Source organism: Muscardinus avellanarius (assembly GCF_963383645.1).
Source record: "Muscardinus avellanarius genome assembly, chromosome: 1".
NCBI lineage: Eukaryota > Metazoa > Chordata > Mammalia > Rodentia > Gliridae > Muscardinus > Muscardinus avellanarius.
In genome coordinates this window covers 168,106,360-168,124,953 of record NC_137786.1, presented here as the reverse complement: position 1 = coordinate 168,124,953, position 18,594 = coordinate 168,106,360, and the positions used below count along the sequence as shown (strand labels likewise).

The 18,594-nt window shown below is 35.5% G+C and overlaps 1 protein-coding gene across 22 annotated transcripts in view; it reads right to left on the bottom strand.

Moving 5' to 3' along the window:
* DLG2 (discs large MAGUK scaffold protein 2) overlaps positions 1–18,594 on the bottom strand; it is a gene marked incomplete at both ends in the record, with an annotated part of 2,113,672 nt that overhangs the window by 20,805 nt on the left and 2,074,273 nt on the right. For 13 of the 22 annotated variants that reach the window (XM_080704556.1, XM_080704561.1, XM_080704563.1 and 10 more), the window contains one exon: positions 10,057–10,102. In XM_080704556.1, coding sequence (XP_080560682.1) covers positions 10,057–10,102 — 46 coding nt within the window. Of the gene's footprint in view, positions 1–6,929; positions 6,972–10,056; positions 10,103–10,935; positions 11,036–18,594 lie in introns of all 22 variants that reach the window. The other 9 variants (XM_080704554.1, XM_080704555.1, XM_080704560.1 and 6 more) reach the window with 3 other exon arrangements.

The window sequence follows — 18,594 nt, the reverse complement described above, 5'->3', positions numbered from 1 at the left end:
GACAGTAAAGCTTCTACTCTGATATTAAGTCAATGGGGCAATGCTGTGGGTCAGTTAAAGAAGATTAAGAATCAGGAGGATGCTGGGGCTAGAGCTTAGTGGTAGAGTGCATGCCTGGCATGCATGAGGTCCTGTGTTTGATCCCTAGTTCCAACAACAACAAAAATCAAGGAGTACCCTACATCTTTGGTTACAAGTGCAACCAAATCATGCATTGAAACTTCAGGAAGAAAATTAAAGAATGATGACATAGGAAAAGTGATGTAGGAAAAGTGTCAATAATGGCTTCCAGTGCCATTTGCTACAAGCCTTCGCATTTGGGGTGGGATTCAAGCCAACACATAACTGTGGAGAGTAAATTGGGTTTTATTTTTTTTTCAGTCATCTATTTTATCCAATTGATTGACTAATTGGTCATAAGATTAGCTCAATAAAGCCACAAACCCTGAAGGGTCTTGCTCCTATATATTTGTAGTAGGTCTTATAACTTTTGATGGGAAAATAGGGTGCTGCTGGAAATGGCTTTGTGCGTGCTAGAGAAGGAATGGAAAATGAGGTAGTCTTTTCTGAAGCCAAAGGCCTAGTTAACCTCATCGCTTTTTGTGTTCACTACCCCCCAAACATATTTACAGTCTGCCAGAGCCAGGTTCTCCTTCAGTAGCCTCAGCACCAGTGAAAGGTGAGTAATTTCAGAAAAGGAAGTAATGTCATAGATGGTTTTAATAATGGCCTCTGATTTGGGGCCATTGGTAGATGAAGTATATGCTGTGTGTGGTTTTCTTACTTTTTCAGGCACATAGGCTTCAGTAATATCTGCTGTCTACCTCAAAGAGAGCTTGCTTTCAGGATAGCACTGCCAGGCCACAGTGCATCATAAAGACACAGACTGGGGACCTGATGCTCCTCCAGAGTGACAACCATGTATGGCTGACATGGGTGTGTACAGGGAGCTTTCTCACAACTGAGCTAGGGTTTTGTGTATAGTGAGTCAGATTCACAATTTTTTTTTTTATATTCAGGAAAAGAATAATTCCCTTTGAATAAACTAGACTATGAAAGTTTGGAGTTTAGAAAAAAAAAAGGTGATTGATTTCTGAGCCCCAGTTATCTAAAGCCTGAGATATGTAGAGGCTGTAAGTGTGAAAATTATTGGGGAAAAAGTAAAGTTTTGGGGTTAGAAAAATAGTAGACTAACATTGAAATGTAAAACTGTAATTTGATGAGAAACTGTTCTTAAAATAATGCATTAAGGAGAAGCTAATCATGGGATAGCCAAAACTTCAAATACCAGATGATATTGAGTCTTCGCATTATCCTGGTAACTCCATAAAGGCAGACTGACTTTCATTCATCACTGTGTCCCCAGCACCCATTCAAGTGTTTAATGTAAAGAAAAATGTCAGATAATTCACATTCTGATTTCAGTTGTGAAAAGCCAGTTGAGTAATGAGCCCAAAGATAGGTTCTGCTTTGTGTTTCTGTCAATATGATAATTTTCACATTGGGAAATATGGGTTTCTCGAACTAAATGTAACATGTCATGCTTCCATATGAATCTCTTTCCAGTAGTCTTGTAAATTATTCTAGAGGCAAGCCTTAAATAAGATGTTTGATGTCAGTATATATATCTTGTAATTCAGGAAATCAGAGTAAAATAGAACTTTGGTTAATTTTTATCAGAGTTCATTATTTTTTTGTTTATCCATTGCTCTTCTGCAGATGTAAAACATATGGGTTCTTGCTGAGAGCAGTAGTGTTGGCAGACAGCAATGGTGACTCCTTCATGTCAAGACCCTGTACAACCAGGTACTATAGAGTACCCAGAAAACCTGCAGGGACATTGTGAAGTTCGGCTTTACATAATATCCATGAATTCAGCAGCTCTAGCCAATTTCTACATTCATGTTCAAGAATGAAAAGCCTTTTGAGTAATGGACTGGAGAGAAGTCGGGAAGAAAAGAAGTTCATAGCAATGAAGGAAAGAAAATTCACTTTGCAGGTCTAGAGGGGATTTTGCATCCATTGGCATTTGTTTTTCACAGCCTTTCTTAGGTAGGAGCTACTTTATTGATCTCCATTTTACAAATGAAGAAGCTGAGGTTCAGAGATGTTTGTAAGGTCGTTTTCCTAACCATTAGTTGAGTCCATTTAAACCACATCTCTTTTGACTTTGTTGAGCATATCATACTGTTTGTAAAGGGTGGGAGATGTAGACTTTTCTGTGAGCTGGGGTAGAACTTATTAATAAACAAAGGATGGTGGGGTCAGAAACTAGGTCAGAGTCATTGAGCGGCCACAAGTTGTCCCATCTATAAATACCAGCTCTTAAAAAAAAAATGCTACTGTACAATCTCCATAAAACAGTCATCCTTAGTAGTTTTTCTATTTTTTCCTTAGAAGAGGTTGGCACTTAGAAATAACAGCTGGCAAAAAGGTGCAAACTCTTTCTTGGTCTTGTTTTGGCAACACATGGCTGGAAGTGGGCGAGCAGCACAGAGCTGTGTGTGGACGTTTGCAGCTGTCAGAGAGTTGGCAGAGTATTGCGACAGTCTCCAGGAGCCATTGCGTGTGTACACTGGAAGCAAGTCACAATGAGACGTATCTGAAATAAGGCCCAGTGAGCCTTTGGGATAGGAAAAAGTTGCTGTTTTTTAGGAATTCTTGGAAATAAGGAGATAGAGGTTGGAAGTGACAGTCAGTGGTAGGATATATAATATTCTAAGTCCAGGTTCTAGTGCCTGCATATATGGTGGCTATCAACAATAAAGTAGGTCCTTAGAGCCACAGAATGATTGCATCAAGAAAGGGGTTGCAGGTCATGTGCTTCTTAGGTAGTAAGTAGGCAGCACATGTTACTCCCCAACTCTGTGCTCTTGATGAGAATCCTCAGTGTGGCCTCAGAATACTTTTCAATACATTTCCTTAGGCAGCTATTATATCCATGGGTCATAATTGAAATCTTGATTAAAATCTGTTTTTCTTCTCAGTTTTAGCCTACTCGTGTTACATAAAGGAGAACTTGTGACATTGAGTCATTTTTCAAAGCTGCATAGCATCTCCATAGGATGCTCAGATGATTAAATTACAAAATATACATAAAGTCCTTAAATAAGGATTAGTGTAAAATTAATGCTATATAAATGTTGGCAATTTTGTTGATCTGATGGATAGTACAGAATGGTTGAAATGTTCTAATAAGACATCAAGAGGCTTGGATCACAAACCATAGGGAAGGGTGAAAACTGTGTGGGATTCAGAATGAAAGGTCTAGGTTGGAAGCACAGCTACCAGTGGTCCCCACTTGTTGGTGAGGGATGCAGCCTCTCGGAACTTCTGCTTCCTCCTATGTAAAGCAGGCTATTAATGTTAGATACAGCTACTAGTTTTGTTGCAGAAGTCCAGCGAGATAATAAATAGAATGAACTTTTGTCTTATAAAGACTAAGGAACTAATGGTTTCTAAGGGTAACTCTTGAGAAGAGTGGAGTGAGGTGAAGAATCTGGGGACTTTTTCACTGACTCCAGTGGGGGAATCCTGGGTCTCCTCATTTCAACATGTCAGTTTCACTCAGATCATTTCTTCAAAATCCTTGTTTTGAAAAATCTTACTTAGCTGGTGAACACTGATGGGTTAGAAGGGTAACTAGCTCCCATGTGTCCATGACATATGGAGATCATTGCTGAGATTTGAGAAGGCAGGCCTGCAGTTATACAAGTTTGCCTGATCCCATGATACCTGCTTGGTATTTCTGCTTCCCAGTATTAGGGTGAGGGAAAAATATGGCACTTAACAGCCAAGAATAGAAATCAGCACTTCACTACTTTATTGACAAAACTCTGGATTTAGGCAGTAATTAAGATAGTTTTGAGGTGGTACTTTATGTAATTAGACAATGTGCCCTGTAATTAACTGCATTTTCATTACTTCTAAGTATCACTGGACTTAGAGAAAGCAATTATTCTATAATGCTCAAGATGCTCAGGAGGATCCTGGTTCGAAGTCAACCTCAGCTTCTATTTAGTGAGGCCCTTTGCAACTCAGTGAGACCCTGTTTCAAAATAAAGAATAAAAAATAGGGCTGGGCATGTAGTTCGAAAGTAGAATGCCCCTGGGTTCCATCCCCAGTACTGCCAAAAAAAAAAATGAAGTTGAGGTTTGTGTACATGTATGTGTGGGGAGTGTGTTTCAGGGAGTGTATTGCACTTTCAGGCAAGGTTGCCAAAATAGGCAACTCCAGGACACAGTATGAATGGTGATTTCAGGATTGTGAAACACAATGTCCTGTGACTATTTCACACCACTCACACTTAATAATAATAATAATAATAATAATAATAATAATAATAGTTATTATTAGCCATTTGGTCCTCAGAGTAAACATGGCATGATTCTAAAAGTAAAATAGAGCCCCTGAACACTGGTGAAAAGAGAATCTATCCTTTATTGGATTTGTTTATACTGCTATTCATAAGACATGAAGTTAGTTATGAAAAGTTAGAAAAGGCCAGGAATTCACTAGAAAAATGCAGCCTATTTTGATATCCAAGTTGCTACTTTCTGGAAAACAAGTCTGTGCCGAGCCTCTGTTTCTTTTGTTATGACACTCCTCTTTCTGGATAGTTTCTTGCTCATCTTGTCTAACTGGCAAGTACCTCCTTTCTCCAAGCTCAGCTCCTAGGCCTTTTCCTCTCTGAAACCACCTCTGTTGCTCCCATTATTCTTGAGACAAACTTCTATCCTACCACACTTGGTGTGCATTTTTATAAATTTCTCTCTCCCACTAAGTGTAGGCTGAGATTCAGAGTTAGTTTATTTTTATATTAGGTCTCATGGTCCTTGTAAAGGAGACCTGACACATGACAGAAGCCAAATAAGTGAATATTCCATTGGAATTTCTTTTATTTGTGTCCTGGAGAAATTTTTTCCCCTCTGGGCTTTGACAGATGACTTTTGTTCATTTCTAGAGGAAATCTGATTGGTTGATCTGTTACTTCAGATGAGACCTGAACTAATATAATGATTAGAGAGTACATTTACCCTACTAATACCACAGACTGTAGCCCCAACTCTCCTCTTACATAACACAAGATGCAGATTAAGTGTTTCTTTTATTCAATAAATAAACATTTATGTGCAGCCACTATTTGAAGTTGAAAAGAATGACTGGTGTCATCATGGCATGTCATTTCAAAAACGTGTGGAGCAGCTGAAAGCTTTGGTCCAATTTTTATAACTTAATGATTCGGGAAAGATATTTCTACCTCTTAAATATAGAAGAAGAGCCTCTAAAATAATCTAAAAGTGTGATTTCCAAAGGAAAAAGTGTAATTCTTATATACGCGTTCCATAAAAAGGACTAAAGAACAATGCATGATGTTTTCCTTTTCTGTATCTCTACTGGATGGGAGCACAACACTTGAGAATCGAAAGCTGAGCACTATAGAAATGAGTGTCATTGGTTTTCATGAAACTCAGCAAGTAAGTTTTATTTTTCCTCAGACTAAATTGGGAAAGACATATTTTGTTCATTCATTTTTTGGCCTTTTAAAAAAATCAAATGAAGAGCGGGAGGGGCAATTTTGTTTTCCAAAGTTGGGTAATCATAAAATTATGAGTAGAAAGAATGGAAGAATGTTAAGAACCATGTTGAAAACAAGAAGCCTTTTCATGCTTTCATCAATAAGAAAATTGGATGATTCTAATATCATATAATTGGGCGTCTCATCGTTATTCTTGTCATTTTCTTCTTGGATCTTTCTCATCTCCTTCCTCTGGCTACCTTGACCTGCCATCTGCCTTTCTCAAAATCCAAATTAAATTTACTATACCTCAAAAACACTATTTGGCACTCCACGTCAAAAAAGGCGTGTTTTTTTTAAAAGGTGTTATGCTACAATGGAGGAAAATACCCCAAATAATTTGAGTTTACAATTAATACAATATATTTAAGCAAAAGGCAACATCAATTTCTGCCTTGAGGGTCATGTATTGGGCCAGCAGCTTTCTAACAACCTTGGCGGTTGCTTTTTGGGTAACCTATTTCACTATGGAGTACAAATCAATATTATAGAAATCGTAAGAACTCCAGTGAGAATATATACCTATATCAGTCACCAAAAACCATAACACCTGATCAAAAGGATATGCTTGGTGTTTGGTGAATATTTCCATATACTAAGCAAATGGCTTGAGGTGACCATAGAAAGGCCAGAAAGAATTTTTAGTTACCTACCTTTTCGGTTAAGCTTTCTGACCCAAGACGATTTTTTCACTTTTTCCACAAAAACAAAAAGGGGGGGGGGATTTCTTCAACATTAGAGGATGAAACTTTTTCATCACTTCCCCAGCTATCCCCCAAATAAAGTTATATAGATAAATATAGTAGCTATCTTAAAAACATTAATCAAGGAGAAAGTGATATGGAAGTTTCTCACCTGATTTTAAAGGAACACTGTAATTTACAAAAATTTCCCTTGAAAACAGAGGCCAAGACCCAAAGAAAAGGCAAAATGAGAAAGAAAATAAACTCATGATGATCTTTACATCCTCCTGCAGGGAGTTGAAGTTGTTTTGGGGAGGTCAAATGTCAAAATCCACAACATTGAACTTTTCCAGAACCTCCCCATGAGAACTGAGGTTGGAATTGATATTCGCAAGCCTGAGGCTGCTTACACACATCATGTAAGGGTCTACTAATGGCCCTAGTGTCTTTTGTATCTTTCCAAAAAAAAAAAAAAAAAAAGAAAAAAGAAAAAAAAGCCAATTTCATTTCAAGCCATTTGCTTTGGATAAAGATGATCAAAGGCAAAACAAATAAAATCTGAAATGACTACCACAGGCAATGGGGCAGTTGCAAAAAAAAAAAAAAAAAAAAAAAAAAAAAAGAAAAAAGAAAAGAAAAAGAACCGCAAACCAAAGCCATAACTTACGGTAACTACTTTCGCTATCGCTGGCATTAGAAGAAACATGTTCTGCAAGAACAGCACAGCAAATTAAAGCGAGACCAAGCATTGGAGTGCAGCCACAACTGAAAGAAAGACTCATGCAAGGCTACTAGAAATGTGAGCAAAGGCAAGTAAAAGGCCACAGAGCAGACTGCATTAAGAAAATTCAGATAAGGTAAAGAAGATGAAAACTTTATCGCCATTTTACAGGAACCTGATGCTTGATTGCTGGTTCTTCCTTTTGGCAAATAAGGAAAATATCTTTAATCACAAAAAAAATAATGTTAACCCAGGCAATTTTCTTTTCATAAATACTATGACCCATTTATATAGCTCTTGTTACAGAGTCACATTACAAAGGCCAGTGTGTCTGGACTGAATATTTTCTCTTAACTATAAATTCAGGAACTTCTGGCATATGGGCATGGTTTTCTCGCAGGCTTTACAGTCTCTTTTAGCCTTTAATTATTTTATGGGAACACTGCATTTCAAATTGCCAATTGGTCCCTAGAATCTCTTGATTTCTATTTAAATACTTCATAAACAGCCGGGCTCAGTGGTGTGTACGTATAGTTCCAGCACTTGGGAGGCTGAGACAGGAGGGTTACAGGCTTGAGGGTGGCCTCAGAAATTTAGGGAGACCCTCAACAACTTAGCAAGACCCTGTTTCAAAATAAAAAGAATAACATAGGGTTGAGGGTAAAGCTCAGAGGTAGACTGCCCCTAGCTTCAATCCCTAGTACCACAAATAAATACTTCATAAATTTTCAGCATAAAAAGGGATTCTTGAGCATCTTTTCTGCTTCAGTGAGTGAATAGAAAATATTAGCATAGGAAACAAATCACTGAACAATGTTTCATGGGTTGGTTCACTATTTCCTTGTTTTTATATCAACACCCATGGGTGGGGAGCTAGTGGATTTTGGGGAATGGAACAGGCAGGAGCTAAATGGCCTGATGCCCAGCACAAGTTCTCGCATGAAGTATGTTCTTACTTCATTCTGAATGATGTGCTTGTAGAGTGACATTTCAAATTGACTTTTTTTTTCATAGAAACACAGCTTAGCTAACCTAACAGGGATGCATGTTATTGGTTATATGCCAAGACTGCAGCTTTTATTTCCAAAGTAATTTTCATTCATTTGTACTATTTGTGAAATGATAGATGTTCGACTCATCAGCTTTCTCACTTCTTTGCATATCACTTTAGTTAAGTATATGTGACTATTTGATTTCTGGAGCTAATTGGGAATAACTTCAAATTTTTCAGGTGACAACTGTTGTACATTTTTAGAAAGAGAAAAAATATATCACATTATTCTCTAACAGCAAAAGCACTTTAAAATGCTTTGGTGGTGTGTGTGTGTGTGTGTGTGTGTGTGTGTGTGTGTGTAATTGCCAGCTGACTCGTAGCTTTAGAACATAAAACTAATAAAAACCAAAGCATGAGTTACATTTACATAAATTGTTTCTCTTTGTGTTGGTCTCTGGCCAAGATTGCATTGCTAATTTGGCTCACATTTTGTAAGTGCAAAGCGGGTACTAGGGAAAGAAGTATGCATGTGTCTGTATACATATATCTTCTAACACTTAAAGGTTAGTTAAGGCACAAACCCAACAATAGTGTATCTTCATAGACCTTATTATCTTTATCTTAAATTGGGAATGAGAGTATTTTTTGCTTGTTTTCCATTTTATTTATTAAATCTCTGTTTATAAGAGAGAAAAAAAATCTGAACCTTCTGGATTTAAAAGAGCATCACTAATATTTTCAATTTCACCGTAGCAACTACTCTTTAGTGATGTTCATTATTAATAATATATTAAAATACCTCTTTTCCCTCTGAAATTAAAAACTTACAAATTCTCTCTGGTGTTCTTGACACTATGCAAGATAATGTTCAAATCAAATTTTGAACTTTAGCAACTAATTAAAAAAAATTTCCTATCATAAAGCATCTCAATGATAAGATAAAGTTTTCATCTTTAAGGAGACCAGTACTCTCAGCCAGATATTTTCTATGTATGCATATCTAAAACACCACTTCAAAATAACAGCTTGAATTACAAAAGGTATCATTAAGCAAGGTTACATAAACAGCCCTTGAAAACAAAGTCCAGCTCAATGCTATTTTGTTTTACAAAATGAAATAAACAGCTTCTAAAAGTATTGCCTATAGCTGTTGAATTAAAACAAACGCAACAAAATTGAACACAATATACAAATGCAAAAGACACAAAATTCTGTTCTTATTTCATTGGTGCCTACACAATGGGATTAGTATTGAAGAAAAAATCATGGTATAGTATATTGATACATAGAATAATTATTTTTAATTGCTAAGAGCAATGAGACACAAACCAAAGATCTGAGTAACTAGAAAATGTAAAGTCTAATACATTTTATTTTCATCCTGTACTATAATATGAAGACCTGATTAGATATTATAGCTAATAAATCACTAATAGAAAAAGATATTAATACATATCTAAGACTTTATTATACAAACGTTTCAAGCAGGATCACTGCAAGTCAGAAAAAAATCAATGAAAGTTAATAACAAGGAGTTATTCATGGAAGACCAGATAGCTTAATAGTTTTTGAGAATGCATGTTCCTTTTGATTACAAAACAGCTCCTTTACTTTTTAGCAAAGTATAATTCAATTATGGAATTTGGCAAGGTAACGAAATATTTTCATGTGAAAAGGCAGCACAGAGAGCATAAAGTATATTCTACTTTGCTGTTCTAGAACATCCAGCTCACCCTTTCTTTCAACATGGTGCCTTGCTCTTTGGGAGGAACTAGGCAGCAGAGCAAGCAGAGCCATGGTGGGCACTGAGACCATGTTGGCCATGTCACACGGTCAGAAAGGGAAGCTGTCAACTGCAACAGAAGTTAGAGTGCCTGACACACTTTGCTTTTAAATGCTGACATGCAGAACAAAACGATTGAAAATTATTTCGTAGGAGCATTCACAGCTAGGTAACAAATAAAACTCGTATCTTGTGCATGCTAGGAGTGAAAGGCCCTCAGGAAAAGAAACAAAAGCCAAACTCAAAAGGAAAGGAAAAGAAAAGAAAAGTTACAGTGACCATTCCTGGAAACTTACTCAGAGTCTTTGTTCCATAACCGTCGTCACCTAATCCGGGGATGTCCTGCATGGAAGTCCCCAGAGAGAGCAATGAGAGAGGAAGAACAGCCACGGAAGAGGAAGGAAGAAGTCAGTGGAGTTGAAATGGATACTACCATGACAGACCGCGTTGCCTCAGCAATCTGGACCCTGCTCTCTCTTCTTTTGAAACAATGTTCGCCCCAAGATCCCCAGGCTTAGACTTAGGAAGGAATTTCTGATTTTTAAAGCAATGCCAAAGGTTTAAGCAGAAGATTGAAAAAATAATGAGAAAAGAAATACTGAGCAAATTTTTTGACCACTGTCGATGTCACAGAAATGTCCACCTTAGAGGAAAAAAAATCCCTTCCACATTTTTTTTTATTGAATTCTGAGATTTAGTATGCACTATTACAAGCTCACTGCTAAACAAATATTTAATGTTTATAGGAGGGAAAGAGTGAGCAAATGTGCCAGTAACCAATAAAGGTAATTAATTGCTCCCAATTAGTTAGCAATCCAAAAAGTAGATATGGCAGTGGAATCTAATTTTCCTGCCCAGAAAATAAATTTGTCTTAAGCCCTTACAATGTAGAAAAGGCAAATCACACCCGTTCCTGGTCACAGATTTGTGCTGGTTGGAAGAGAAGTCCCTGGTTCAGCAATTTCCTCTCCAATGTGCTCTGCAAAGAAGAGGTACAAGAGGGGAAGGATCCAGACTGCAGTCAAACACTGGTCACAGTAGTACGACCTAACCTGCCTGCCTGCCATGTTGTTTGCCTAGGCGTGTGGCGTGGGAGAGCCTACGTCATGCGTGTTGCCCGTGAAGGATTTTTTCTCTTGTGTTGCATGTGACATTATCTTCGAGAATCTACTTACGTTCAGGATCACTGGTTTCCTGCTCACTCTGCTCCTTGTTCTTGTAGAATGGGAATTTTCGTGAAAAGATGAAGCTCTTTTTACGCTTGTCATTGAATGACTGTGAAGGAGAAAAGGCATGGGGCAAAAACAGGGGACGTCTAATTGTTGTCACACTCATGCTGACAAAACAACTAGTTTGTAAAAGCAGAGAGAGCTGTAGTGACGCAAGCAGCTGCTCTACAGAGGTGCCAGAGGGGCCTATAGGCAGATTTAAGTTTCAAAGAGTGTAAATTCTGAATAATTAATGACACCTTGGAAAAATTGCCTCTTGATGAGAAAGAGAGACAGAGACAGAGAGAGAGAGAGACAGAGACAGACTGCTCACGGATAGTGATGGAAGGAAAGAGTCTTGAATTGCAAGACTCAGAGTTGAGTTTTTGACCCTTTATTTTGAGAGTCCATCACCTTTGACAAGTAACTGAATCTAAACCTCAGCATCTTCATCTACATAATGAGAATTATATTAGTATTGGTTGTGAGACTCTCATATGACATATAAAGTGTGTTCAAATGGATCTTATCATCATCAGGTAGAAAAGACTTAGAAAAACTAGTTTTATACTTTGTATCTTAAAATTTTTGAATTTTGAATCACTTTAGCTTGGATTTAATTAAAATCATATAGGGAAATATGTATATTTATGATATATAGTAATTAGAGTCTCACACACAAAGAGATTGAGTCCCATGACAAAGCACAGAGGTAATTGGTGACAGCTAGGAGATAGTCAACCAAAAGCAGTTAAACTTGCTGCTAAATTGGCATTAACTTGATATGTATCCAGCAAGGGAGAAATGCCAGTCACTCATTTATATTCTGATAAGATAAAGCAAAATAAGAATGACTGTGTATAAAATGTAAACTCCATTAGCTTTAACCTAAGCCATGTTCAAATTATGAATATCATAGAGCTGCCTAGAAGACATAAGAAAATTTTGTTTATTCCACTACTGCTGTTATTATATAAGTGCTTTGTGGGTTCTTCTTTGGGAACTGTGTTCAAAATCATGTTTCAATCTATATGCCATGCAAGTCTTATTATGCCGTATTTATATTTAATTTTAAAAATACGTCATTAGCTCGAGTACCACATTTATTTAACTGACTTGGTTTTGAGGGTCTTCTAGTTGCCTAAAAAGTTAAAATCATTTCCTAAGAAATGAGGTGTGTTAGCCCATGGGTTTTAAAATGAATGTACCAATGTCTCTGAAGGTAATTTGGGCAGGGGTATTCTAAGACATTTTTAGCAATGGTAGCAGATAGGAAAAAATGTAGAACCAACAAAGTTGAGTTGAGCACTGGAAGGGATGAGCACTCGTTTTGATAGCTGCATTTTGTGTCATTGGTGGGACCTAGTCATGTGATCATATGGATTTGACACTTGACAAAATGGTGCAAATAACTTATTTTGAGCATGCTTGCATTCCTCTATCAAATATCTATTTTAGTAATCATGTTTATTTTGGAACTATCAAAGTACTAAAATGTAAAATGAAGTGCTGTTCTTCAGTAAATTAGTCATTGCTTTTTTAGCTATTAGAAACTTTCACTAAAGTCACTATAGCTTAATTTTATGTCATGGTGAGAAGTTTATATAAAATAATAAAATTTAAGAAATGAGGTCAGGGGACAAATTTTATATTTCAAGTTAAAATGCCAAAAATATGTTCTCAGGAGAAAAGTTTGCTTCAGAACTTACTACTCAGCTAACAGCACCCATATTCAGTAGAATTTGATCATTATTTGTAATTGAGGATTGGTGGCCAAAGATAAGATTGGGAATTGCCCCTAAATTTTCCCAGTTAAGAATGATAATCCTCAAAGGAACATTAAGAATTCTTGCATCACTCCAGTTTCATGCCACTTTTACATTTCAAGCATATTTAAACTTCAGTAACTGAAAATAAAAGAAAAAATATGTAAGAATTAATGGCATGTGATATTGCAAGGTATGTTAGACATTTATCTTCAACAGTACAGATGACTTCTCATGCAAAAAAAAAAATTACGAATTTCCATGCAAATACAAAACAATGCCAAGAGGAGGAAAGCCTGGGGTGGAAACACACAAAGAGGAATAATATAGAGGCCTTTGGGGCCCCAAGTGGGGTTGCATGCAAACCACATCACTTAAATTGTCTCAAGGGTCAAAGGAAAATGAAATGGTATTGTCTGTGACTCATTCTTTTATGTTTCCAAGCAAGGAATGCAATGTGTTAACATTTCCCAAGTATGAAAATGTTGTGTATCATGAGTTATCTGATTGGGACATAATAATACTAGGCACCAAACTTTTTATAAGAACAGAAAATACACAATACCTCAGAAATAAATTATCTAACAGTCTTATTGGCAAAAGCCATTGTGCATTGGAATTAAAGAGAAGGTAATGGAAGTTTTAGTGGTTATACTTCCTTACACTTATGGACACAAAACCAAATCACAATTTATGTGCATATAGATTTAAAAGTTGCATGTTTAGGGTCTTAAACATTTCAAATGTAAATTATTATATGGCTTATAATGCTCTTAAACTTTTTTATTAAACATGTGTAAGACAATTAGATAAGATTTTTGCTGCTGCATTTTTCTTTTAACATAGAAAAGGAAATTTTGTTATATGAGTGTCAGGTCAGAATAATGGATTAGCATTTTTTCTATTTATAGAACACATAATTCTAATGTAACTTATGGCCATTTTATAGGTCATTCTTAATCATACTTAATCAGTGATATTATTTCTCTTTCTTCTATGTTACAGCATCTTCAATCCTGGTCCATTGCTTTTATGTAAGAAAGCTTCTTTGAATAGAGACTTTGAACATGCCAATCAATTGGCAGGGGGTAAATTGGCATATCTAAGAACTTTACTTTGGAGTTTGACCTGAATGATTGAGTTTTTATGGGTAAAAGTGATAAAAACAACTACAATTTATGGAGTACTTATGTGCTAACTTTGGCTCTAAAAGCTTTAAGCTTTATATGTGTTAATCTTTTTGCTAATTTCATGAAGTTTGTCCCAATGTTATTCTCATTCTTATCTAAAGTCACACAGGGGGTAAGCAGCAAAATTAGGAATTGAATTTGCAAATACTCCTGGTTGCAAATATTCCTGTATGAGCACAAGAAGTTTTGAAACCCAAGTTTCATCTAAGTTTATATTTAAAATTATTAACGTTTGACTCTCTGAAGTGATGTCACGGTCTTTCCTAAAGCACAGCAACTATTTATTTAAGCCATCACATGCTATCAGATTCAATGACCTCTCTTTTGGTTATCCTGCTATGATATTTTTGTATACTGATTCATATATTTAAAGGCTCTACAACATTCTTCTAATCATGATAATGTAAAAGAAAAAATTTCAGTAGGATGTTCATGCATGGCAATATAAAAGTAATTGGAAATGATAGGCAAATCTATACAGAAAAGCAGCTTGGTGGCAGCTGGGTAGATTGAGATGGTTACATAATCTTAAGAATATACTAAAGAACATTGAATTGTATACTTTAAGTGGATGAATTGTATCCTAGGTGAAATATATCTCAGTAATGCCATTTCTTTTTAGAAAAGAACTCCTCAACCCCATATCATGGGATGAAAGGAAACAATTACAGTAGGCTTCTCATTTTATTTGGTGTAAATTTTTTTCTATCTTTAAGAGGAAACCAACCTTGCAATCAGATCCACATGTTTTTTGTTTATCTAACTCTTTCTTGTCTCAGTTAAATGAATACCTTCATGTTGTGACAGACATAAGAACACTCCTATCAGGAGTCAGCATCCTATCACTGTCACTCACAAGTCACCAGGTTGCTAGGTCAAATGGCAAAAAGTTGCCCAGGCTGACCCTCAGCTATAATGCATGAGAAAGTCTTGAGTCTTGAGAAATACATCATCAAATGTTATGTGCAGTTTTATTTAGATTTAAACTAAACATTCTAAATGATGTATATATAGGACATTTGGATGTATATATAGGACATTTGAATGTCAACTGCTTATTTGGTGATATTAAGGAATTATAATATTTTAGACTTGATAATGAATGACATATATTCAAAGATGTTTGAAGAAAATTGTTCTTATAATTAAAGACATATAATGACATATTGATGGATAAATTGATATGGATGTCTGGGGTGTGCTTCAAAATAATGCTGATGAACATAGCTGAAGCCGTTTTTTCCAGAGACTGACTTATTCCAATGTGAAAGAAAACAAAAAAGTCAAATCACTCCTTCCATATTCTTAAAGACACATGAGTAAATACTGGCATGTTTTTATATTTCTCTTCCCCAAAACTTTAAAACTAGGGACATGTTTTCAGTTTTTCTACTCCCCCCTTCCTGTTCTAATTTCTCAAGCTTCAAGTGTTTCATACTTCTAAAATGTCACCTTCGTGATAAGAATGTTCTTTGGTTGGAATTTAGATTTAAGTTCATATTGAGCTCAGATACACCTTTTCTGCAGCTGCCTTATTATTTTTAAAGGCTTTTTTTTTTCCAGTTCATGATTTTCCCTTGGTTAATTTGCTATTATAAATTTGCTCTTATCACTTATCATGGATATCTTGTTTTTATATATACAGAAAAATGAAAAACAAGAGATATTAAAGCACAAGTAATAATGAGACAAGAGGGACTAAAGAAAAGACAAAATTTGGATGGAGATATATATATATATATATCTCCATCCAAATATATATATTTGGGTATAAGATGAGCCTGGAACATTTTGTTGGGCTAAAAAGTAAAAAGTGCTAAAATGTGTCTATGTGAATGAGTGTATACATATGGGTGGGTGCCTACAACATTTTCCAAATAGAAATTACTTTCACAGCTTTAATGAATTAATGGATATAGGCATTCAACATCAGCTACTATCACAAAATGCTAATAAGATATTGTGAGTCCCGAGGGATGAACAAAATATTAGTATAAAGTAGGCTTGCAAGCCTCTACTTATTCCCCAAACAAAACTTTAAATGAATCTGAATAGAGCAAAACTCTAGATCTAGTGACCAGTTTACAGAGAACAGTCAGAGAAACATGGCAAATGTGTGAGAAACTGATGTGTGAGAAACTCTACAGGACAAATGATCTGGTTTTTTCAACATAAAAATCACAATAAAACAAATAGGAACAACAAAAAAAGTGAGGAAACAGATCAGAAGAGACATAAGTCAGATTAACCAATTATAATGCATAGACTTCATTTGGATGCTGGTTCAAATCAACAAATTGTAAAATAAAACAACAAAACAGCAACAAAAAGTATGATATTTATGAGTGATTTTGAGCCCTGAAAAGAGACTCGATATTCTTAATCTAGTAATTGCTAATTTTCACATGTGATAATGGCCCTAGGGTCACCCCACAATAAAATATTTACAGTTGGAATGATGTGATGTATTGGACTGCTTCAAAATAATATGGGATGATCATAGCATTCCATTTACCCTCTGAGTATATTCTAAAGGTGTAAGTGTAAAGAAAGCTTACATTTTATTTGGTAGACTTTATTGTCGATTGTGATACAGATATAACATGCTGAAACCATTTGGTATGTACAGCAGGACTGAGCAAATGAATAAAGATAGGGATGTTTGTAGGAACAAGACTGTCACTATGAAACAAAGGTGACAGACAGATGTGGAGTGGTGAAAGGAGTGTAATAATCTTTCAATGGCGAATCATTAGAGGCATCAGATATAAACTATAATTTTTCTAAAAAAATTATTCCTTCTCCCTATCCATTAAAAAACTCGGAAATAATGATAGCCTAGTAGCCAAAATTATACCCAGTACTAAGATTTTTTTATTGGTGCACTGTAGTCATACATCTTAATGGGGTACAAGAGAGTGGAGGCATACATGCACACATCACCTAATTAGCCCTTCTCTGATTCCCACCTCATTTCCTCTTCCTCCCTCCTTCTCATATTTGGCTTAGTGATTGACTTTGATATGTTTGTGAATGTACATCATATACATTAAAAAATTTCCGCCCTCCCATCTCTCTCAGTTGGGTTGCCTTATTTGCTCATCTATGGTTTCTCTTTCTTCTCTAGACTTCTTTTTTTATGATCCGTTTTCTCCCTCGCTTCCACATATTAAGGAGAACATCTAATTTTTTTGCTTTTTGTGACTGACTATAAGATTTTGTCTTCTAAATGACATTTTCCACAAAAAGGATCTAGTGTTTCTTTGGAGAAATAACTGATTCCAAGGGTAGAGCATGTATAAGATGCTCGGGTATAAGATGAGCCTGGAACATTTTGTTGGGCTAAAAAGTAAAAAGTGCTAAACATAAACCAAAACCAAATAACACATAAAACTAATGGTGGCCTGTGAAAAGGATACTGAAACCAAATCTGGATAATCTGAATTAAAATATTAAAATGAATAATGGAGTATAACACGAATTAAAAAAAGAAATTTCTGAGGCTATGAAGATTATAAAAAATACCCAATTTAAGTAGGTAAAGATGGGAAATAAGAGAAACTTTTTCTTGGTAGTAGAATGCTAACTAATAATGATGGTATGAATTACCATTTTGTGACTATCATAATAATAGTTAATTCAGACAAGAATCACCAGTGGTTGCTTAAACTCTTGGTTAAAAGGTATCCTCATGTACTTCTTCATATATTGTTTAATTATTAGAAAGGTAGGAAAATAAATTGTTAGATTGGAGTACTCTGGCGGTTATCACCTTATCCACTGACTCAACATCACTGCATTGTGGGACAACCTGTGTCTTCTGATGCAGAACACTGAGAAGTATAGACTATCACTCATGTAGTGTTCCTGCCTAAATTCAAATTAAGATACATCCTCTTAAAACAATGTCAATGTTATATAAAACATTAAAAAAAAAACTATGGAACCATAGCACTAGAGAAACAGACAAATAAAACGCAGTGTAGTACTGGATTGAATCCTGGATTAGAAAAATAAAAGCCAGAATGTCGTCAAATTTCTCTCAGAATAGCTCAGGACTAACTCATGTGCCAATTGTACATGAGTTGGTAATTATTGACTCTAAGGGGTTTATAATTCTATGTTTAAAAATTTTATAATAAAGTTAAGAGAAAGAGATGATGAACTGTTAAGTACTTAGGGTAATGCCTTAGACTTAATGAAAAGAGGCATTGTTAGCTAATATCAGGAAAATGTTTCAATTTTTGTGGATTTTCTGGTTTGAATACAACACAGGAAATAAAAATAACTCCATTACAAATTAAATACAAAAATCCACTTGTAGCTCAAAATAAGAGAAAAGATTAGATAAAAGGTAGAAAGAAAGCAGACACCTTATGACTATCACTTTGGCTTAGAGAAGATGGCAAATTGGCCTGCTATGCGTAAAAACATGGAATCGTCTTCTTTGTCCTCAAAGGATAAAATTCAACTTAGAATTTTTGGGTTGGGAAGGAATAAAAAATTATAGGATCTAACAATTTTAAAAAGGTACTGAAAAATGGAATCCCAGATGAATCCTCTCCCTTTTTTTTTTCCTTCTTACATTATTTCTGGTACTGGTCATGCAAAATAAAAGCATATTATTTATCAGTCCAAATTCTGAAGGCTCAATTCCAATAGAAGAGATG